The sequence below is a fragment of the Strigops habroptila genome, chromosome 1 (genome assembly GCF_004027225.2).
Source record: "Strigops habroptila isolate Jane chromosome 1, bStrHab1.2.pri, whole genome shotgun sequence".
NCBI lineage: Eukaryota > Metazoa > Chordata > Aves > Psittaciformes > Psittacidae > Strigops > Strigops habroptila.
This window is the reverse complement of record NC_044277.2, coordinates 148,596,538-148,615,523: the sequence shown is the minus strand read 5'-3', so window position 1 is coordinate 148,615,523 and position 18,986 is coordinate 148,596,538. Positions and strand designations below refer to the sequence as shown.

Genomic DNA, 18,986 nt, shown 5'->3' with positions numbered 1-18,986 from the left:
AACCTGCTATCAGAGTCTCCTTGTGAAGATGGGTGTTTACTTAAACTGTCAGAATATACACAAAATGTAGCTTCAAATGACTTTGAGTACTGGGGACACACATAGTACTGTGAAAGCTTTAGAATATATCTCTTAAAACTTTATTTTCCCTAATTATCTCCAGCCCATCTGCCCACGATTGGGTTGCAGTGAGCTACTGGAGATGATGTCCGTTGAGAGATGCAAAAGCCAAATCCTAACTGCTTGTCTTTAATGATCCCTTGCACTTTGAGGAACCAGCTCCTGACTAGCTTCTGATTTGGAATGAAGCGTGCATTAATAAAGAGAGAGAAAGGAAGTGAAAATTGTAAGTCAGAACTTGAGCTGGGGAAAGTGACAAGAGTGTAAGACAGGAAAATGAGAGACAAGCAATGCTGGATCAGATCAAATGCGGGCAGTAAAGCCATTCTGGTCTATATACATATGGAAATGCAATCCAGAAATAAGGATTAAAAGTACTAGGGTGGAGTAAACCTAATTAAAATGACTAAGAGTGCCTATTTTCTTTCTTTCTCTTTCTGCTGCTTTCTTTCTTTCTCTTGATACTTTCTTTTGCTTGTCTTTGTCTCTGTATATAAAATACATTCTTTTATTGAATATATGACTTATATTCATAGCTTGTCAGTAGAACCAAAGAAATCTTGATCTCTCATCTTACTCATCTGTCTGTGTGAGTGAAGAAGTTAACTAGAAACTTGTTTTGTGTAGTGCAAATTCAAAATACTCCAGGTTATTCCCATGGCCACGTATATGCTTTGTTCCTGATCTGGTATTTAGGACTGGGCTCATCCATAAGACTGTGATCAATCCCACTGACATCAACTAATGTGGCAGTTAGTTCCATGATTAGTATGGAAACGCCATGATAGGGTTTTTTCGGGCATTTTCTTCTGTCATCCTCCTCACTGGTGTTTTCATATCTCTGTATTTTTTCCTCTTCCTTGCTCTGCAACTAGTCACCATACAAGCTAAATGCCCAAGCCTACTGATTTCCAACATAACACATCCTCACACTATTCGCTCAGCCCATGTGTTACATCCTACTCTACTTTCCTGTGGCTGTCATATGAGTGAGATTGTAGCTCTTTGGGGTCACACTACCTACTAGTTTACACCCCATATTGCCTGCTAAAATGGAAGTGTTCCCAACTGCTGCCTGTGCAATATCATAATAAACATTTTGTGAACACTCTTAATAAACTTTACCTTTTTAGGGTTGAACATGTGCATCCAACATTGTAATAAGACTGAAGGGTACTCAGTGCCTCACAGGATTGATCCTTACTTCATTGACTACCATAAGACTAAATGAGAGGGGGAACCATGATCCACCAGTAGTTTTAGGTTCCAGACATCCAGATGTTTTAAAGGGAAGCCTTATAGCAACCTGTAGCTTAAATACCTGTCTAAATTTGATCTTTGAGTATTCCTTGCTTTGTACCCTCTGTAGCTATTTGTTAGTCAGTGCAAAAGGCTGTATTTGCAGAGTAATGGTTGGCCCAAGTGTAAGTAGCTGCCTCAGTTGAAGGAGAAGAGTTGGACATGCCCTTACTCTGTTGTATGCTGAAGATAGAAGTATGGGAATCATTCAAAACCAATGCTGCTTGTTAAGGTAGAAAGCACCAGAAAGCTCTTCTGTTAACTACAGCATGTTTTTCCTTTCTCTGAATGTATGCAGATACCAAAATATCCAGCGAACTATTGCCACAGAGCGGACTGAAGATGATGCTGTAGTAAACAACAGGGTGGAGAGAGTTCCCACCGGAGGAGGAGGAAGTGACTCTGAGGCAGAGCCTTCCCAGCAAAGCTCAGGTATGGGGGAAGCTGTTGAGTGATGTATGTTCAGTGCCATTGAATGATGGCATTCAGTTCTGAGGAAATCTGCATTTCCATTGGAGACTGGAGCTTTATTGTACTGGATTACAAGATCTAAAAGCAAAGAAGTTTAGACTTGAAGCTGCAGGTTTTAGATCTGAAGCTACAGGTACAAAGCTAGATACAAAGGGCCTCCGTTCTTTTTTAACTACTACTGAGACAGACAAAGTATTTTTACTTTAATAAAGGGCTATTTGAAATTAAAATGGAAAAGACATCTGGTTTTTATACCTTAGTAGTTGCAAAACCAGCCCTGTCTTATTTTTGCTGCAGTGTGATTTTTTTGTCTTCGGGCATTGCAGTTTATTCTCTCCGGGCATGGCTTCTGAACTGCCACATATGCTCATGTGGTTGCACCTGCAGCAACCCTGGCATCAAGTATGAAATACTTGTGGGTTTAAAGCTGCAATTTTGCGATAGCTCTGAGCTGATGTAAGCAAGCGTGGGCTGCCACTGAAGGAGGCACAACTGTCTTTTTGCTCATCACTAACTTACATGACAGGACCCTGTACCAGCGCAGAGAACTGATCTGCATGAAAACCAGCTTTGTTTCTTGTACTTGATGTTGTTTATAGCTAGATTGGTTCTTTCATCTGGCTCATTAGGTGACCAGGTAAGAATGAGTGTTACTACAAAGAAGAGCAGAATGTATACCCAGGGCAGAATGGGATAGCAGGGCACTCTTCTACTCCTTTTGGTGGCAGTCATATTCATATTTTCTTAAAACATTTGTGAAACCTTTGCCGAAGTGTTTGTTTCAGGTAAGAAACACCAGCAATCACTCTAGTGCCTGCTATGCAACTTGTGGGCTTGCAAAAATAGCTATCTGCTTTGAGTACTTGCATCACCAAAATGAACAGCCAGTTCTCTTCCGTTGGATCATTCTCACCCCTACTTAACTTTGGTTTCTGTGTTGTCTGCTAGAAGTCTTGTCTTCTTGCCATCCTTTTGCCATCCCTCTGTAAACAGCATTGGCAAAGGGAAAGAACCAACACAACATCTTGAATTTTCTTGATGTTCCATGTTGAATAGGAAGAATTACACAGAGAAATAGTGAACTTTTAAATTTTTTTAAAGGAAAAATACTCAATTTTTGCCTGTTTATTTTTCTGATCCATTAGGTATTTTTAGCTTGAAAATCAATTTTGACCAAGACTGTTTAATGTTTCATATTCAAAGCTTCCTTACAATCCTTTGTACTGCAATTTATGGCAGCCTTTTACCTACACTGGATGTTATAGAGAGAACCCAGTCCTCTGTGTGAAATGGAAAGGAGGTACACATTCTGTTACTAGTATTTAACTTATAAGTAGTGTAGTCATTACTTGTAACATGTGTAATCACTTACTATCATAGCCTACATAATAAAATAGTAAGTCAATAGGAATTGCTACCAGTAAGTATTTAGATCAGTTTATTAAGTAACTCACTTTTTTAACCCCAAAGAGCTAATGATGTAATCTTAAGTGATTAGGAGATTGTTTTTGCTATAGGTAATTGCTTTGCTTTTAGAAGAAAAAGTCAATATTGTATAAAATGCCAAGAATTAAAAAAAATCAAGGGTGATGTAAACACACTAGAAAAAGAAAAAGCTGCAGTATGATACGTTTGCTGTTTGCCTTTTAACTTAAAGTGTCAGAAGGAATACAATTTAGGCACAATTAATCCAAGCCAGTAGAAATCAGTTCAACTCCAACAATGGATCCAGTCTGCAGTTTTAAGTGGATAAAATAATGTGAGGTGTCTAGCAGGAAGAAAAAAAAATGGGATTCTATATTTATTCTGTAGATGATGTCTGCATCCGATTTCCTTGGACTACAAATAAAAGTTGGCTTGTATTTGAAAACACCAGAACTGCACACTCAAGCCATAATTCCATGGTAGGAAGCATTTTCTGGTGGCTGTAGAAGGTCAAAGAGTTCCCACTTCTACAGAGTTACATTCTCAAGTGCTCAGTTCCATGCTTCATGAGTTGATACAGATTAAAAATAATCCCTTTGTGTCTGTTTTTGTTTTCGTGACTGTACAAGTCTCCAAAACCATGAACTTGCCAAAAACAGTGCAATAAGTAGTGAAAGACAATGCTTTGCAGCATCAACATGGATGTGAGTGGCTGAGCAGGAGGCTCGCTTAACCCGGTCTTGCTACCAAATGCTTTCTGCTGGCAAAAAGCAGATCCCCATCAGGCTGGACTGGGAAATCAGATCTCTCTAAATCAGCAGTGGGGGGAACCAGTAAGGGCCTGGGTGACAGTATTGAATTGAATCAGCTGATAAATCTGTTGTGATCACATCGATATTTAGAGACAACAGTAGATATGACACAGAGTGTTATAACATACAGTACACAAAAAAGCATCTACTGTAAGCAATGCACCACTAACCACAAGGAGAACATGCCCGTTTGCCAGCAGGCTTGTCTAGGAGACACAAAGAAGGTAGGTGCGTTGGGCAGGATGGTGACTTTTTTATACCATCACTTTTGCAGCCATTTATTAAAGGTTAAATAATAGACTGCACTTGCCACTACATTAATAGGATTTTGCTGCTTGTTTCTTTTCTGTCCAGAGATTAGGAGGGAAGGTTCCCTTTCTCCTGTGAATTCTCAAAAAATCACCTTGTTGCTGCAGTCTCCAGCTGTGAAGTTCATCACCAATCCTGAGTTCTTCACTGTGCTGCATGCAAACTATGTGAGTAATTATGATTTGCTTTCTCACACTACTGGTTTCTGAATCCAAGTGCTGCACCCTGGGCCTGCAGGGAGGATGCACAGCGAATTTGAGTTGTGTGATTCGGGGTGCAGTCGTTCTTTCTGAGCACCAGGCTGAGGACAGTACAGGCAGGCTGCTCCAAGGACTTTCTTGCTGGGATTCTGCCTCACGCAAGGAATTCTCTGGTACAGAGAAGCTCATTAATGTTATCCTTCCAGAATAAGCAGGAATCTTTGCTTTCAGCTAGGTTGATTCTTTTGTCTGTTGCTGCAGGGAGTGAGGTCATTACCTTTAGAACCATGTTCCTGAGGAATCTTACTCAGATACCACCAACTCTCAGGGAAATAGAGGGAAAACACTGTTAATTCATGCAGTTTGCACTCCCAAGAAGCAGGTGGGCATAATGCAGTGAAAGAAATACCGACTTGAGTCAGTGTAGCTATTTTGGAAAAGACAAGAATGAAAATGAATTCTCAAAATTCAAATAACTTTTCTTTTGCCATTAATGCAATAAATCTGTATTTTTTCTTGCAAACCTGGAGCAGAGTGGAAGAATTTAATGATAGGTCAACCAGGAGGAAGCAGATAGGGACACATTGCAAGGAGATGCGGTCCTAGTTTTCCGTATCTTGAACGTAGCTCGGCTGGGCATCTACACAAGACTTAGGAATATTTAGAAAATCATCCATTTCTGGGTAGGGATGACCTTTGTATTTGAAAGGAAAAGAAATTAAAGCACTTCAGGAGTTGCCTCAGCACAGGTCTTTTGCTAACTACAGACATCAGGTTTTGGCTGTAGCGCTTGGCGGGTTCAAGCCAGCTGTCCATCTCCATCTGCCAGAGATTATTGCCCATGAAATCCAGAGGGGAAGGGATATATTAACTCATCCGATACTACCTGAACTAGGTGATGGAGGGCACATAATCTCTTCCACTGATGGGGTGCTATATGATGATTTATAGCTGGGAGCAATATTATTTTCATTTGGCATAGTTTTTGCCAAATGAGCAACTGATTCCATAGTGGTATATGGAACAGCTCACAAGAGACTGTATCCCAGTTTTATTTCTCACTGAAATAAAAAAACTAAGAGAGGCCTTCAGTTTGAGCTTATAAAGTTGTCCCTACTATGAGAGCCAGAATGATCTATTGAAACATCTGTCAAATGGTCATACAGATTCCACTTGTACAGAAATAATGGCCCACATAACTTTTGGCTTAACAGGGTTGTAATGTTTTAACCACAAGCCCCTATTAAAATTTCAAGCTATTAATTATACCAATGAAGTGGGTATTGGAAAATATTATCCTGCAGTTAGAGCTAAAAGGGAAAGGCTCTAATTTTTCAGATATTTTATTTCCATGGAGGGATAAAACTACATTACGTTTTTTGTTTCCCTTAGTGCAGCTAAGAGATACTCAGTCAGTCATTGATCACACATGAGAACAAAATACAACTTCCGTCGTGGAGTAGGCTGGGGTCTTACCCGTTTGTGACCATGAACCTTTCCTAGGTTATAACCAGGGCAGAGATTATATCTCTGTGATTTCATAACATTTATCAACCATTGCCATAATTAGGGAGCCTGTGCTGCAGGGAGTATTATCCTCTCAGCACTACCACCCCGATAAATCCTTACATAATAAAGATAATGTTTGCAAATGTTTAGTGCATTATAGTGGTTAAGATGCATTAAAAGTACTGGGAAATTGAGAATTCAAAGCTGTTGGGTCAGATTCTCTGGGCAGATTACAGTTGTGCACACTGGGGCTCATTTCACTGGAGGCACAAGTCCTCCGGTGATCCTTTATTACTCTAGTGAGTAATTAAAGCCTTTGGGCTGACTAGCAGAACCAATGCACTCATTTTCTCTCTAGGGTTAAGCTTTTGTAAACTTTCCTATCCTTTCTTGAGGAGCTTTTCCCCGAAGTAAAAGATCCCAAAAGTAGCCTGTGGATGAGAAAAAGTGGGGTTTGTGGTTTATTGAATACACTGTGGCAACAAACAGAATTCACTTTGGTCCTTATTCTGCAACCAGATCAGCACTAACTCACTTAGAACTTGCACCAGGGCATGTTCCTCTAGGAAGTGTTTTTAATGACCATTGTGAGATACAACGAGCTGCCTGAGGGGTGGCATTCACCTAATTCATGAAAACATCTCTATCTGACATGCTTTGCGGTCGTTGCAGAAACAAATACTCACTTACAGGAAAAGATTCATATCTTCCAAATATAGACAATTGAAAGTGTCTGTTTCTCTCCTGTGGCTATAAAGTGACCATAAATAAAGTGGCAAGCTTAGATGTAGACATCTGCACTGTAGTCCTCTTAAGTTCTTGAATTCTATCACATATATCTCGATTTGAATTATAGCGTAAATACACATTCATAACTATCTTTGCATCCTTCTGGCATCATCCAGTCACACATGAATTGACCAGTGAAAGCACTGAAATTGGCACAACTACATTCATCTTAAGTGTGTAGTGTTTTAGCTGACTGTTTGGAGTGCATTAGAAAGGCAGTTTATGCACAAGCTAACTGTGCATAACATGGGATATTTCACTTTCCAGATTGCATTTCTTAATTGTAGGTATTCATGTAAAGTAGTCATTCAAATCAAAACAACGGGATGGAAATTATTCTTGACTCTCACAGGATTAGTTTCAGTTCTTTGGGCATATGTCCCATGAAATAACCAAATATGTTGTTTTGGCATCAGAACTGATTTTCCTCACTTCTGTTTTCCATCTCCTAGAGTGCCTATCGAGTCTTCACTAACAGTACATGCTTGAAGCATATGATTCTGAAGATCCGTAGAGATGCTCGCAATTTTGAGCGCTATCAGCACAACAGAGACCTGGTAAATTTTATCAACATGTTTGCTGATACCCGACTGGAGCTTCCTCGTGGCTGGGAGATAAAAACTGACCAGCAGGGCAAGGTAAGAGTGCCAACAAAACTGATCGTTTGTTTAACACAGCACATCAGGCTACATGATTACCAAAGGTTCCTTCCTTCTTAACTCAAAATTGGTGAAGGTTTGGTTTAAACAACACAAGCAGCAAGCACAGTTATCTTAAAAGCAGAAAAAAACTTCAAGAACAAATGTTTTGAAGCATAGTGGTGACCCTCTAGCTTTCAGTGGAATTTTTTGTGTGTCCAGCGTTGGACTAATAAAAATAGTTTAAGCCAGAATTTAGATCTGACATGACTGCAAAATTTGGCTTAGGGTCTCTGCCTCCAGTGAAGCTTTGCTGAGTGACTTTTAGAACCACTAAACAGGCTGAAGCAGCATTCCCCAGTAATTTTATTCTCTTCTCTCCTGTTTACTGCACGGCCAGTACACATGATTTTGACCTATGTAGCTTCAGGTATTTGCCAAGAGCTATTCTAGCTTCGACTAAGAAAGTCCTGTCATTTGCAGATGTCTTCCATGGGCTGTACCTAAACAGGGTATTTGCGACACACAATTGCCAGTGGTTTTCACTTTATAATCTTACAATATCATCACAATGTTGGCAGTCATCTTACAAAAAACCATTGTTCCCCTGTGTTTCAGTCTTTCTTCGTTGACCACAACAGCCGTGCCACCACCTTCATAGATCCCAGGATCCCGCTGCAGAATGGCCGTCTCCCCAATCACCTGACTCACAGGCAGCATCTTCAGCGGCTTCGTAGCTACAGTGCTGGAGAGGTAAGTGTGCTGCTATCAATACAGTCACTTTTGACAGCAATCATCTGTAGAATTAAAAGCACTCCTTATCTTCGAAATGCATTTAAACAGAATGTCTTGTGGATTTTTATCTTCCAATGGAAGGGATTTTCTTCTTTCTGAAGGGTTTATCTCAGAGCTTGCTGGTAATGCAGGTTCATATTTTGACTATTTTCAGAATAAAATAAGAAACAAAACTAAATAATGGAAGTGAAATAATGGCAAAATAGATTTTAAAAGAAAAATCTGTATTTGACATCCTAGTCTTGCTTTAGTGAAGTCATTCATTGTTTTTATAGCCTGCTACTTCAGCAGCTTCAGATGTTTCTTCATTCCCCACTGTGACACTGTGCTCTGAAAAGATATCCCTAGCAGTAGTGTAGTAATGTGTGTTGATGTTTGCTTCCCTAGCTTTCAACCACATTAAACATCTTTCCTGTGCTTCATGGGGGTGATTTGTATCACTGAGGGCCATGGGCAGGATTGATAGAAGCGTAAATACTGGGTTCGTATTGTGGATTTAAGAAGGAAAAAGTACCAGCAATCAGATTCTTCATGTAGCAAATCCCTACAGTTGAAGACCTGTAAAGGTTGAAGCTGAACAGCAGTAAAGATTAAGGATCTTCCTCTTCCAGAAAAACATCTGGGGAAATGCTTGTGAAATTAACATTAAGATTTATTGCAGCAGGACCAGCCTGAACACCTCCCACTGCCAAATGGGGTTGGGATCAGGAGGTCAGTACTTCAGAACCAAAGGCAAAGCAGACATGAGTAGCTTGGGTAGATTTTCCCCATCTTGGGTGAACACAGCAACACGTTTTCTGAAGATAGAAGTGTATCAATGGATCTGTTTCAGTCACATCTTCTCACCAACTTAGCAACTTCCCTCTGCCAACAGCCTGCAGTCTAGTATTGCTGTTGTGGCTGGATTATTGACATGAATGTGAAAGTCACCTGCATGCTGATTCATATTTGGGCCCATGCTTGCCCCTGGGGCTTGCTTACAATTTCACCATGTCAGGGACAGAAACACCACAGACTCATGCTAGGCTGAAACACACACTTGATTTTGCAAGTGCTGTCAAGCCTGGCAGAGAACAATTTGCAATAAACCCAAAATGTGAAGTACAGGGGAGGGAGTGAAAAGCATTGAATAATTTTGAGTAATGATTCTCTGGGGAAATTGTAAACTGTTAATTGAGGCCACTGATTTGGCACAATCAGCTAATGAAACAGATTTCTGTCTTGAGAGCCATCAGTGCTGGCGCCTTCATCTCACCGTCTTGGTGGCTCGGATCCCAAAGTGCTTTTGCACCCTTGTCATAGTCAATAGCTTCCACTCTGGAAGTATCTACTCCTCCACTGGAAGGACTCCCATTGTTTTACAAGGACTTTGGATTGGTGCCTAAAAGCCCACCATTTTCAAGGTGAAGATTCAACCCTTTGCAACTCAGCCCATTTATTAAGAGCCACATGTTCCATGATGTTTCTTCCAAGTCTATTTGGATGTGCTTTTATCCTATAAATCATGTTTGTGGGGACACGCTTGGGGCTTTGTCCTGACCATGTGTCAGCTGTCTGCAGTCCAGCTGGTTTCTTTGCTGAGCAGGTGGTGTGATCTCTGGAATCCATCACCAGGACAGCAAGAAGGACCAAGAAAGACAACCACCGGCTTTGAACATTATGTACAGATATCAGTCGAGCCTGAAGGAGAGCAGAACAGTGCAGTTCCAGTCAGGATAGCTTGTGGGTGCCAGAAAGGATACAGAAGAGAGCCAGGCTAATGAGAGGAAAAACTCTACTCCCTGCCTTGGCACACACACCTGACATCCTGCCCAAGTGCCAGTACGAGTTGCCAGTGTCATGTGGACTTCCCAGGGACTTTGTGACGCTGATTGATCAGTCGAGGAAAGAGCAGATGAGCCCAAAATGGGAAAAAAAGAAATATCCAGCTTCACACACTCGGCGATGGCTCTTAGGTGAATCACTATAAAGAAATGGTGATGGTTGTAAGAGATCGTGATCTTGGTACTCAGCAGTGGACAAAAAAGCAAATGTAATGTCTGGAATTCTTAGAAAATTGATAGGAAGATCTGTAGGAGAGGACAGGCATTGCAAGAACTGAGTTTTGGTAGAAAAAGCCAAATTAATTCAATCAAAATAAGGCAGGGTTGAAATTCAGCGACAGCAGTTAACCATAGGAACTAACGATTTCATGGGCATTGGGTCTCCATTTCTTCATATTTTCAGGCCAAAACATCATGCAAAAGCCGGTTTTATCTTAGTCACCAAGAAGTTTCAATGCTCCCTGTCCAGGGCAGTGTAGTGAATTGGCTGTGGTGCTGGTGTAAAAGCAGTGATCTCCTGCTCTCCCTTCCATCTATCTTCTAAATCCTTTCGGCTTATCCAAATGTGGCCTTGATTTCTGCCTAATAATCCATGGTGCTGAACAGAAAACCTTGCAATGCTAATAAAGAATTGATTTTTAGTATTTCAAATATACTTTTAAAACTCCCTCATGAAATTGGAACATAAAAAGATGCTTTCTCAATTATGGCAGTTTCCTTTGCTTTATGACATTTAAAATTCATCGTCAGTAGAGAATAGTAAAAGCTATTGCATAGCTGCTGTAGAAGGCTGGCTGTTGCTTCCAAGTACTTTTATTCAAGGCCTACCCCAACTATTAACAGGCCCAGTGAAGATGAAACCTGCCCTTTTTCCCTTTATCTCTATATGGTGAGCTGTGTTTTTAAATAGCTGTGCATATAATAGCACATTTCACTCTTCCAAAAAAGCAAGCATCCATGTCATAAATCTGTAATATTTATGCTTTTCTTTATGTTGAAGTATTCTCCTAAATGAAAGATCTCTCTAAAAACTTTGGATATCCACCTGAGTAGATTCTTGGTATTAAATGGTATCATATACATATATTTGACAAAAATGCTACAGATTCTTTTGTAAGCACTTCTTGAAGGTATCAATCTTTTACCGGAAAAACGTGATTGGTGCTTCTCTTGGTTACCTGATTTTTGAAAGCAAAGTTCAGGGAGCTATACTGGCCACCAATAACTAGAAGAACGTAGGTCACCAAGTACTTTGTTTCCTTGTGTCACTGCCATAAACAGAACAGGTCAGAAGCACTTTCCATTCTCTCTAAGGGACTTTCCGTCTGCAGTGGAAATCAACATGTATGATTACAGGGTAGGGATTTTAAAGACAAAAAGGAGAAAGAAGCAGCCATCCGTAATGGAGAGGCAAGAGTTTCTGGTTAGCAAGAAAAGCAGAGGAGGTATATATCAGTATATAAATCTCCTTACTGACCCAAACCACAAGAAGCAAGTAGCAGAATTCAAACAGGCAGGAGCCTCTCAAATCCAGCAGCGATATAAAACCCAGGAAAGGGTATTATATATATTGAAATATCCTTTGAAAGGCTCCTGTGATAGTTTGGACTTTACACTCTGGTTGCAACATCCCAGTATCAATTGCAAAGCTGTTAAGCCTGCCATAAACCTGTCAGATTACTCTGCTCTAGATGAACCAGGTCACTAAATCGTTAAGAGGGGTCACTCTGCTTTTTTTAATTAGACAACGTGCTAATCTAAATGAAATGATATGATTAGAAAGTCAAAGTAGACAAGGCGCTTGTGATTAAACACTGAATTGCAGCAATCAATTAATTGTACTGTATTAGCTAGAGATTGGAAAGAGGAGTGTTAGCAAAATGGAAGTTAATTGGACAGCTGGGAATTTTCCTCTTGTGTTGCCAGAGAAAAATTGTTTAGAGGTGTACGTGTGTAAAGAGCATGATGGAAACACAGCATTAGCAATGCCTAATGCTGGTGATGAAGAGAAGGACAGCACTACAGAGCGTGCAATTTATTGTGATAAGGTGCATACAAAACTGGATTCCTACAATCTAGATGACTTTAGCTCTTAAACCAGAATTGGGAAGAAGGGAAGCAGGGAGTGAAGGCTCCTTTTCATGGGCTCTAGACACTTTTCCTTTCAGAAGGATGCCTGGGCCACAGGGCGAAAGCTGCTTAAAACTGAGCTAGACTTGCAGTGCCGGTTGGCCCATAGGGGTGTGTGAAGGAGACAAAGGAAGAAGATACAGCACAGCGCAGAGGGACTTAGTGAATTGTGTATGGCCTGCCTGAAAGTTCTTCCTGTGCTTAAAGGTGAGAAGGGTTGGACCAAGGTTAGCACATTAGTCAATTAAATACTGCATCTGACTGTTCTCTCTGACACTGGGATAACTATTGCAGTCAGCAGAAGCACACCAATATAAAATGGGTGCAGGTGAAATCGTAACTGAATGACAAAGTGAAACATTCACCATGCACTTTCACAGCAGTTTTGTCTTTTCAGTTACTGTATGTTTAATTAGCACCATTAAGATTTTTAAGTTTTTAACCTGTGGATTGACATGTATCAAGGGCATTGACTGGTATCTTGTTACATATAAACATTTTATGCTTTATGTGCTCCAAAGGCAACTTGCCAATCACATTTAGCTTCTCGGCTTTCATTTATATCCAGTTGGAAGACCTGGCATTTGGCTGTACGACTGAAAATGGGTTGGCACCATTTGCTTGGATGAAAAGCTAAGCAGTTAGAATATTGGAGTAGGGGCAATTTCTTCCCGAAGCAGTTGCCAAGTACTACAATTTGTGCAGTGAGAAAGGAGCAGCTATTAGCCCAACAGAATGGCAATTGGAATTCCTAACACATCTTGTCCTGATACAGGGTGTCCTCACACTGATTTTGTAGCACTGCTCCTCTGTTGGCTTTCCCGTGGCCATATTCTAGAGGAACACAAATGAAAGAGAGGTGGGTTCCTCTCAGCTTGCACAAACCCCCCCAGAGTTATGCAGCAAGTAATGACTTACTGAAGACAGATTGACAGACCTCATTGTATGGCTTTTTATATCCTCATGCCTAAGTGTTTTCCCACCTTTTAATGTATCTGTCTTCCTGACATGATTCCCTTCAGCGGATGCTGTGTCTAGTGGCATTCTTGAAGTGCCTTAGTTAAGTAGTAGAGATAAATTTCCTTCTTACTACTCTTTTTATCAGCTCTTCAGATTATATTCCTTTTTCAATGTATACAATTCAGCTTCTCTTTCTGGTTATGCAAATTAAGCAACCCCTTTTTGCGATGATATAGCTCTTTTCTGTCCTGTGATCTACAGAGATATACCTTCCTTATGTTATTTCCAGTATTAAATTCCCCTTCAACATATTGCAGTGTGGTGGGTTTTTTTCTTTTTTGAAGTTAACATTGTTGTAAAAACCTTGAAGAAATGCAGTTGTGCTAGAACAAGAGACTGTAGGGTATTACAGAGATTTTAGTTTCATTGCACCAGAGGACTCCATCACTGCAATACCTTTGTGAACTGGCATTTGATTCTGTATTCTGATGCCTTCACTGCAGCATCAAAGAGGTGTGATAGCTGCAGATAATGGTGTCCCTCCATTTGGAAGCACAGAATTACCTGCCTTTTTTAAGTTGAAGTATAAAGCTGTAGTTTTTGTACGGTCTTTCTGTCCTTCAGTCACTCAGCATCACAGACCATTCTGAAGGTCACAGATATAAAGATGAAAAACGTTTTTATTGACTGATGTGCTACCAACAGTCAGTTCTGATCATTCTTTCCCTTTCCTCTGATGCTGTAGGCCTCTGAAGTCTCTCGAAACAGAGGAGTTACTCTGTTGGCCAGACCAGGCAATAGCCTCGTAACAGCTATTCGAAACCAGCACCATCACGAGACATTACCTCTGGGTAAGCCAAGTTTCCTTTTTCTTATCAAAGCAGCGCTCACAAAGATGCTTTTTAGAACATCTCATCAACCACATGCACTGCTTCTTGTTGCCCTGTGCCTCAGCAGCCCCTATGGGGCCTGGCTTTATTTACCTGGTTACTCCCCAGGAAATAAAGCTTCTGTATTTTTTTCCCCTTTTCCAGCTTACAATGACAAGATTGTTGCATTTCTACGCCAACCCAACATTTTTGAGATGCTGCAGGAGCGTCAGCCCAGCTTGGCCAGAAACCATGCACTCAGGTACCACTTTTTTCCAGACTGTTGAAACCAGGAAAGACTTCCAATAGGGGGGAAAACCAAACTGTAGTAGCCGTAGTACGGAACATGAACTTGGGGCTCGTATGGAACTGTCATCATTAACGAGTAGGTGTAGACCACCAGAATCTGTGTAGTTAATACAGTTATTTTCCACAGACACCCAAGAAGTAAGAAGAATCAAAATAACTGTGGGCAAACAGTGACATAATCTTATTTCCATTCTAAGTGTTACAGAACAGCAGAAACTCTGTCTTCACCTCCAATTATCACTTCACTTTTCAGAAGATAGGGTTGAAATTGCATTTGAATGGAAGTCAGCAGCAAAACCCCAGTAACTTCAGCAGAACCAGGACTTTACCTCATGGTTGGATTTACAGCCAGGCCATGGACATTGTCACCCTAGATTTTATAAAGAAATAGGAACATTATGAGATAGTTGTACTCCTGCCTTTAATCTTTCTCACTTATGACTTAATGGAGGTCCTTTCCAAAGTAATTAAATTGTATCTTTCTTTTTCTTATACCTATTCCTTTCCTATTAGGTTTAAAAGAAAAGTAAAAACAGAACCAAATGTCAGTACAATTTAAACTCATTCTAATACCAAAGGTTAAAGTAATTGTTTTGGCCAAGAACCTAAGCTGGTGTTAGTTGGTCTCAGCAATGCCAGTTTGACCAAGAATTTGGTCTGTATTTTGCAGTAAAAACTGTGGCTGCAGGACTGGTGAAGGAGGGAAGGGAGAGCAAAGGAAGGACCTCCGAGTTCCTGCAGTGCAGTTTCTGCTGATAGCCTTACTGACTCACTGTTTACCTGTGAGGGCCAGACAAAGAGTTCTTTGGGTGTAAGGATTAGACTTCCTTCCTGGAGGAATTAATACATTCAAATAATGTGAGGGAGACAGAATGAAAAATGCTCCCAGTATTCAAGATGTATATTTCCGTAACTGAGAATTTTTTATCTTCCCTATCAAATTATTCCACACTATTTTTTTTTTTCCTTAGCTGTAATTTGAATTCTCATTTCTCAGAGAACAGATAATGCTTTTATCTCCTTTTGAGCAGAGAACAAAATTGACTAGTGATAGGGACTAGACAGCTTAGCCAGTGCGTAATGAGATTTGTAACAGGATATTGAGCCCTTTGCCTCCAGATCATTGCTTTGATTATGCCTCAGGTCAGGAGCGATCCCAAGCCACCATCTAATGCTCATACAGCAGGTATTAAGCAAACTTCTAGGAGACAAATGTCTGTCTTTTACAGAGCTTGATTCTGCAACACATTGCAGTCCTACCCAGCAAGGTGCCAAATCACATCCTTGACTTGAGATAGAATCCTTTGACTTGATACTAGAATAAATACTCTTGGACACTGCAGTGCTTAAGAAACACACTGACAGGATGCAGTGTAAATCTGTATCTTCCAGGGTCCTGATCTGCTGATAGGATCCTATCCTGTGTTTCCCACTCCTTCTTAGCAGTCATTTAAACAACAAAATGTATGATTTTACACATGTACTGTATAACCTCTGTGTGATCGATTACTATCAAGTAAGTAATAAATATGTAGGCCACATAAATACATAATAAATATGTATTTTCCACATAGGCCTGACAGAGGTAAAGGAAGTGGTATTATGTCAAATTCTGTTGATGAAAGGTGGTGTATTAGTTGTAGCCTTCAACAAAAAAAGCCTGTCACTGACCTTAGCTATAGCACTACACCTGAGCTTGGAGGACTAAGGGTCATTGTGTTTTCTAAAATATGGTATAAAATCTGAGTGATATAAGTAGATAATTTTTTTGCAAGTATGTTCGTGAGATTAGAAAATGAATCAGGCAGGTAAGATGTTTGCCATTTTTGTAAAGAGAGAAACAGGAACTGGCAAAAAAAGGGATAAGTCTGTGCTTAGTTCATGCCTTGATACTGGCATGATCTCTTCTTTGTTTTTTCTCTCTTCTCAGTGCTATTATTTTTGTTTCAGGGAGAAGATCCATTACATTCGGACAGAGGGTACACATGGGCTGGAAAAGTTGTCCTGTGATGCAGATTTAGTAATTCTGCTGAGGTAAGCAATTTGATCAAAAGCATAATGTCATTACTTATGATACCAGAGAAGCTGGCTGGCTCCTTCTCATAATTGAAAAGACTTTGTTAAATCTTCCAGGTCATTTGTAATTAGAACATGATTCATTGTTACCGATAGTCACCCAAAATCACCCGATCTGCTAACTCTTACTCCTGGAAGGCAGCCTCCATCAGTGCAGTAAGCTCCATCCCCAGCCAGCTCAATCAATATAGCTGTTACCATCAAGTAGCAGATAAAAAGAATCAGATCAAAATGTTTTCTTTTTATGGAGAAAACTCTTGTTTGTTTGTTTTTTCCATAAAAAGAGGAAAAAACCTTGTCTTAGTACAAGTAAATAATGTAACTGCTCATGAAATCACTAGTTCTACTACAGCAGTGCTGTCTGCAGACACAGGGCCATGGCACACTAATGAAACCTTGATGCGCAGTGCAGTGAGCACTGTTTGGTAATGTAGATAAGGCTTCAATTTTTATTGGAACCAGGGAGCTTGGTCTTTAAGTTCTAGGTACTTTTGTTCAGCACAGATAAGGACTTACTTTATTGTCTTGGTCTTACATGGAAAACGTTGCATTACCCAGGTGGTTTTGGTATGCTCTGTAGCACTGCCTAATGAAAGAAGTTTACAACTGATGCCCGTCAGCTTAATCCAGCTGGTCAAAGAGCTGAGCTATATGAAAATGTATGACCCAAGAAAAACAACCTGGGAGACAGATATGTGTATCTTTGCTTCTCACTGCTAATACATTGAAGTTGTCCCTGTTTACTATAGAGCCTCAGATGTAGATTAAGCCACTGTGTTAGCATGAAACATATCATAAAATCCATTTTGTTCTTTGTTACTGGTGGCCACACCTGATTTGGGAAACCTGTGGATTTAATGAATCCATGAGGTCAGAGATGCACTCAAACTTCATGGCATGAATGTGAACCAAATCTCTCCCTGTCGCTTTTTCCATGCAGCCTTTTTGAAGAGGACATTATGTCGTACATACCACTGCAGGCTGCCTTCCACCCTGGTTACAGTTTCTCTCCCCGCTGCTCACCCTGTTCATCACCCCAAAATTCTCCAGGTAAGGGGATGGGGAAAATAATACAAAATCTTGCATTTGTGGTATTTCTCCTGATAAATACGGAGGGGCATCTTTCAGCCTGCTAATTCCAGTGCTCACTCCAAATCTGAGCCCAGCTGCTGTGTTGCTGGATCAGTCACCATTGCTGTTATGTATCCGTTGATATGTTAACAGTAGCTGAAACACAGAGCTCAGAGATTGCCCATATGGAAGAAGGTATTTTCCTGCTTTTTGTCTAGTTGGAAAAGATTAGGATAAAAGAATGGTACACTCCAAACAGAACTCACTGACAGGGAAGCGTATTCATATTATGTGACAGGAGCAAAGAGCAGCTTCCAAATCGAAGGTGTATTACAATACTTCCAGTACTCTGGTAAAGTTCAGTCTCCTCTGTTCGGTGTTCCAGAGGCTTCTCTTCTTCCCAAGACTCATCTATTTTAAGACCTGAGGTGATCATCTTGATCATCTAGTGTGACCTCCTGTGTTGAGCCCTTAACTTAGGTTTGTCGGGAAGCATATTTTCCAGAAAGACATGCTGTCTGAGAAGGTTATTTCCAGCTGTGGTATGTCTCTGTAGTTATTGTTTATGCTATAGAAATTTGAGGAGCTAATGTCTCCCTTCTGCCAAGATACACAACCCCCACCGCAGTCTCACTGCATGGCTGTGTCCAGTGGCCATTTGGAGAGAATCGACAGAAATGTGATCTGAAGAAATCCACTTTTGGCTGAGCTTTTTAAACATTCATTTAAATTACCTGGTTTCAAACAAAATTCATGGACAAGAGACATTCAACTTTCAGAGGTGGCTGTGGAAAATTGGAAGGTTTTTCGATGTGAAGGTTAAATGCTGAACCCTTGTCTATAGGAGGACAGTGTTTGATCAGAACATCCTGTTTTCATTATCGAGTTTTAACACTGTTGTTAATACAGTTCCCCTCATCTACATTGGGACAGGTCAGAAGCAGTCTCCTGCAAGACGAAAATCTAAGTATGTAGCGAGAACATGACCTAGAGAATATTGAAACCACCGCACTGGTCTTTTACATGTTCTTGTGAAAACACAAGAAGGGCAGATATTAATTTCTGGCAATGCACTGCTTGGTTATTTCTGCCACTGGCTACATAGCCCATGAGAACACCCATTCTCTTATGTCCTGGGGGAAAAAAGTCTTAACAGAAGAAAAGAAATGTTGCAAGGGATTCTCTTTGCACTGCATGTAAATATGCCTTTCTGTTTTACCAGCAGAGACAATTAGTAATGTCCTTCCCTCTTGGCAGCCACGATACTTTGTGCTCCCAATAAATGTGATGGGTGGGGGTTTTTTTGGCCTTCCTATGGAGAATTTTCTGCCAGATTTCTCATTAGAGGGCTTGTTTTTATTGTCTCCTGTAATGAGATAGG

General features: G+C 40.5%; 1 protein-coding gene across 7 annotated transcripts in view; it reads left to right on the top strand.

Annotated features, from left to right (window-relative positions):
- The window catches only part of HECW1 (HECT, C2 and WW domain containing E3 ubiquitin protein ligase 1), a 253,174-nt gene that overhangs the window by 191,208 nt on the left and 42,980 nt on the right, over positions 1-18,986 (top strand). For all 7 annotated transcript variants that reach the window (XM_030505556.1, XM_030505377.1, XM_030505468.1 and 4 more), the window contains 8 exons: positions 1,718-1,851; positions 4,482-4,603; positions 7,387-7,572; positions 8,191-8,325; positions 14,026-14,131; positions 14,315-14,411; positions 16,409-16,492; positions 17,475-17,584. In XM_030505556.1, coding sequence (XP_030361416.1) covers positions 1,718-1,851; positions 4,482-4,603; positions 7,387-7,572; positions 8,191-8,325; positions 14,026-14,131; positions 14,315-14,411; positions 16,409-16,492; positions 17,475-17,584 — 974 coding nt within the window. The remainder of the gene's footprint in view (positions 1-1,717; positions 1,852-4,481; positions 4,604-7,386; positions 7,573-8,190; positions 8,326-14,025; positions 14,132-14,314; positions 14,412-16,408; positions 16,493-17,474; positions 17,585-18,986) is intronic.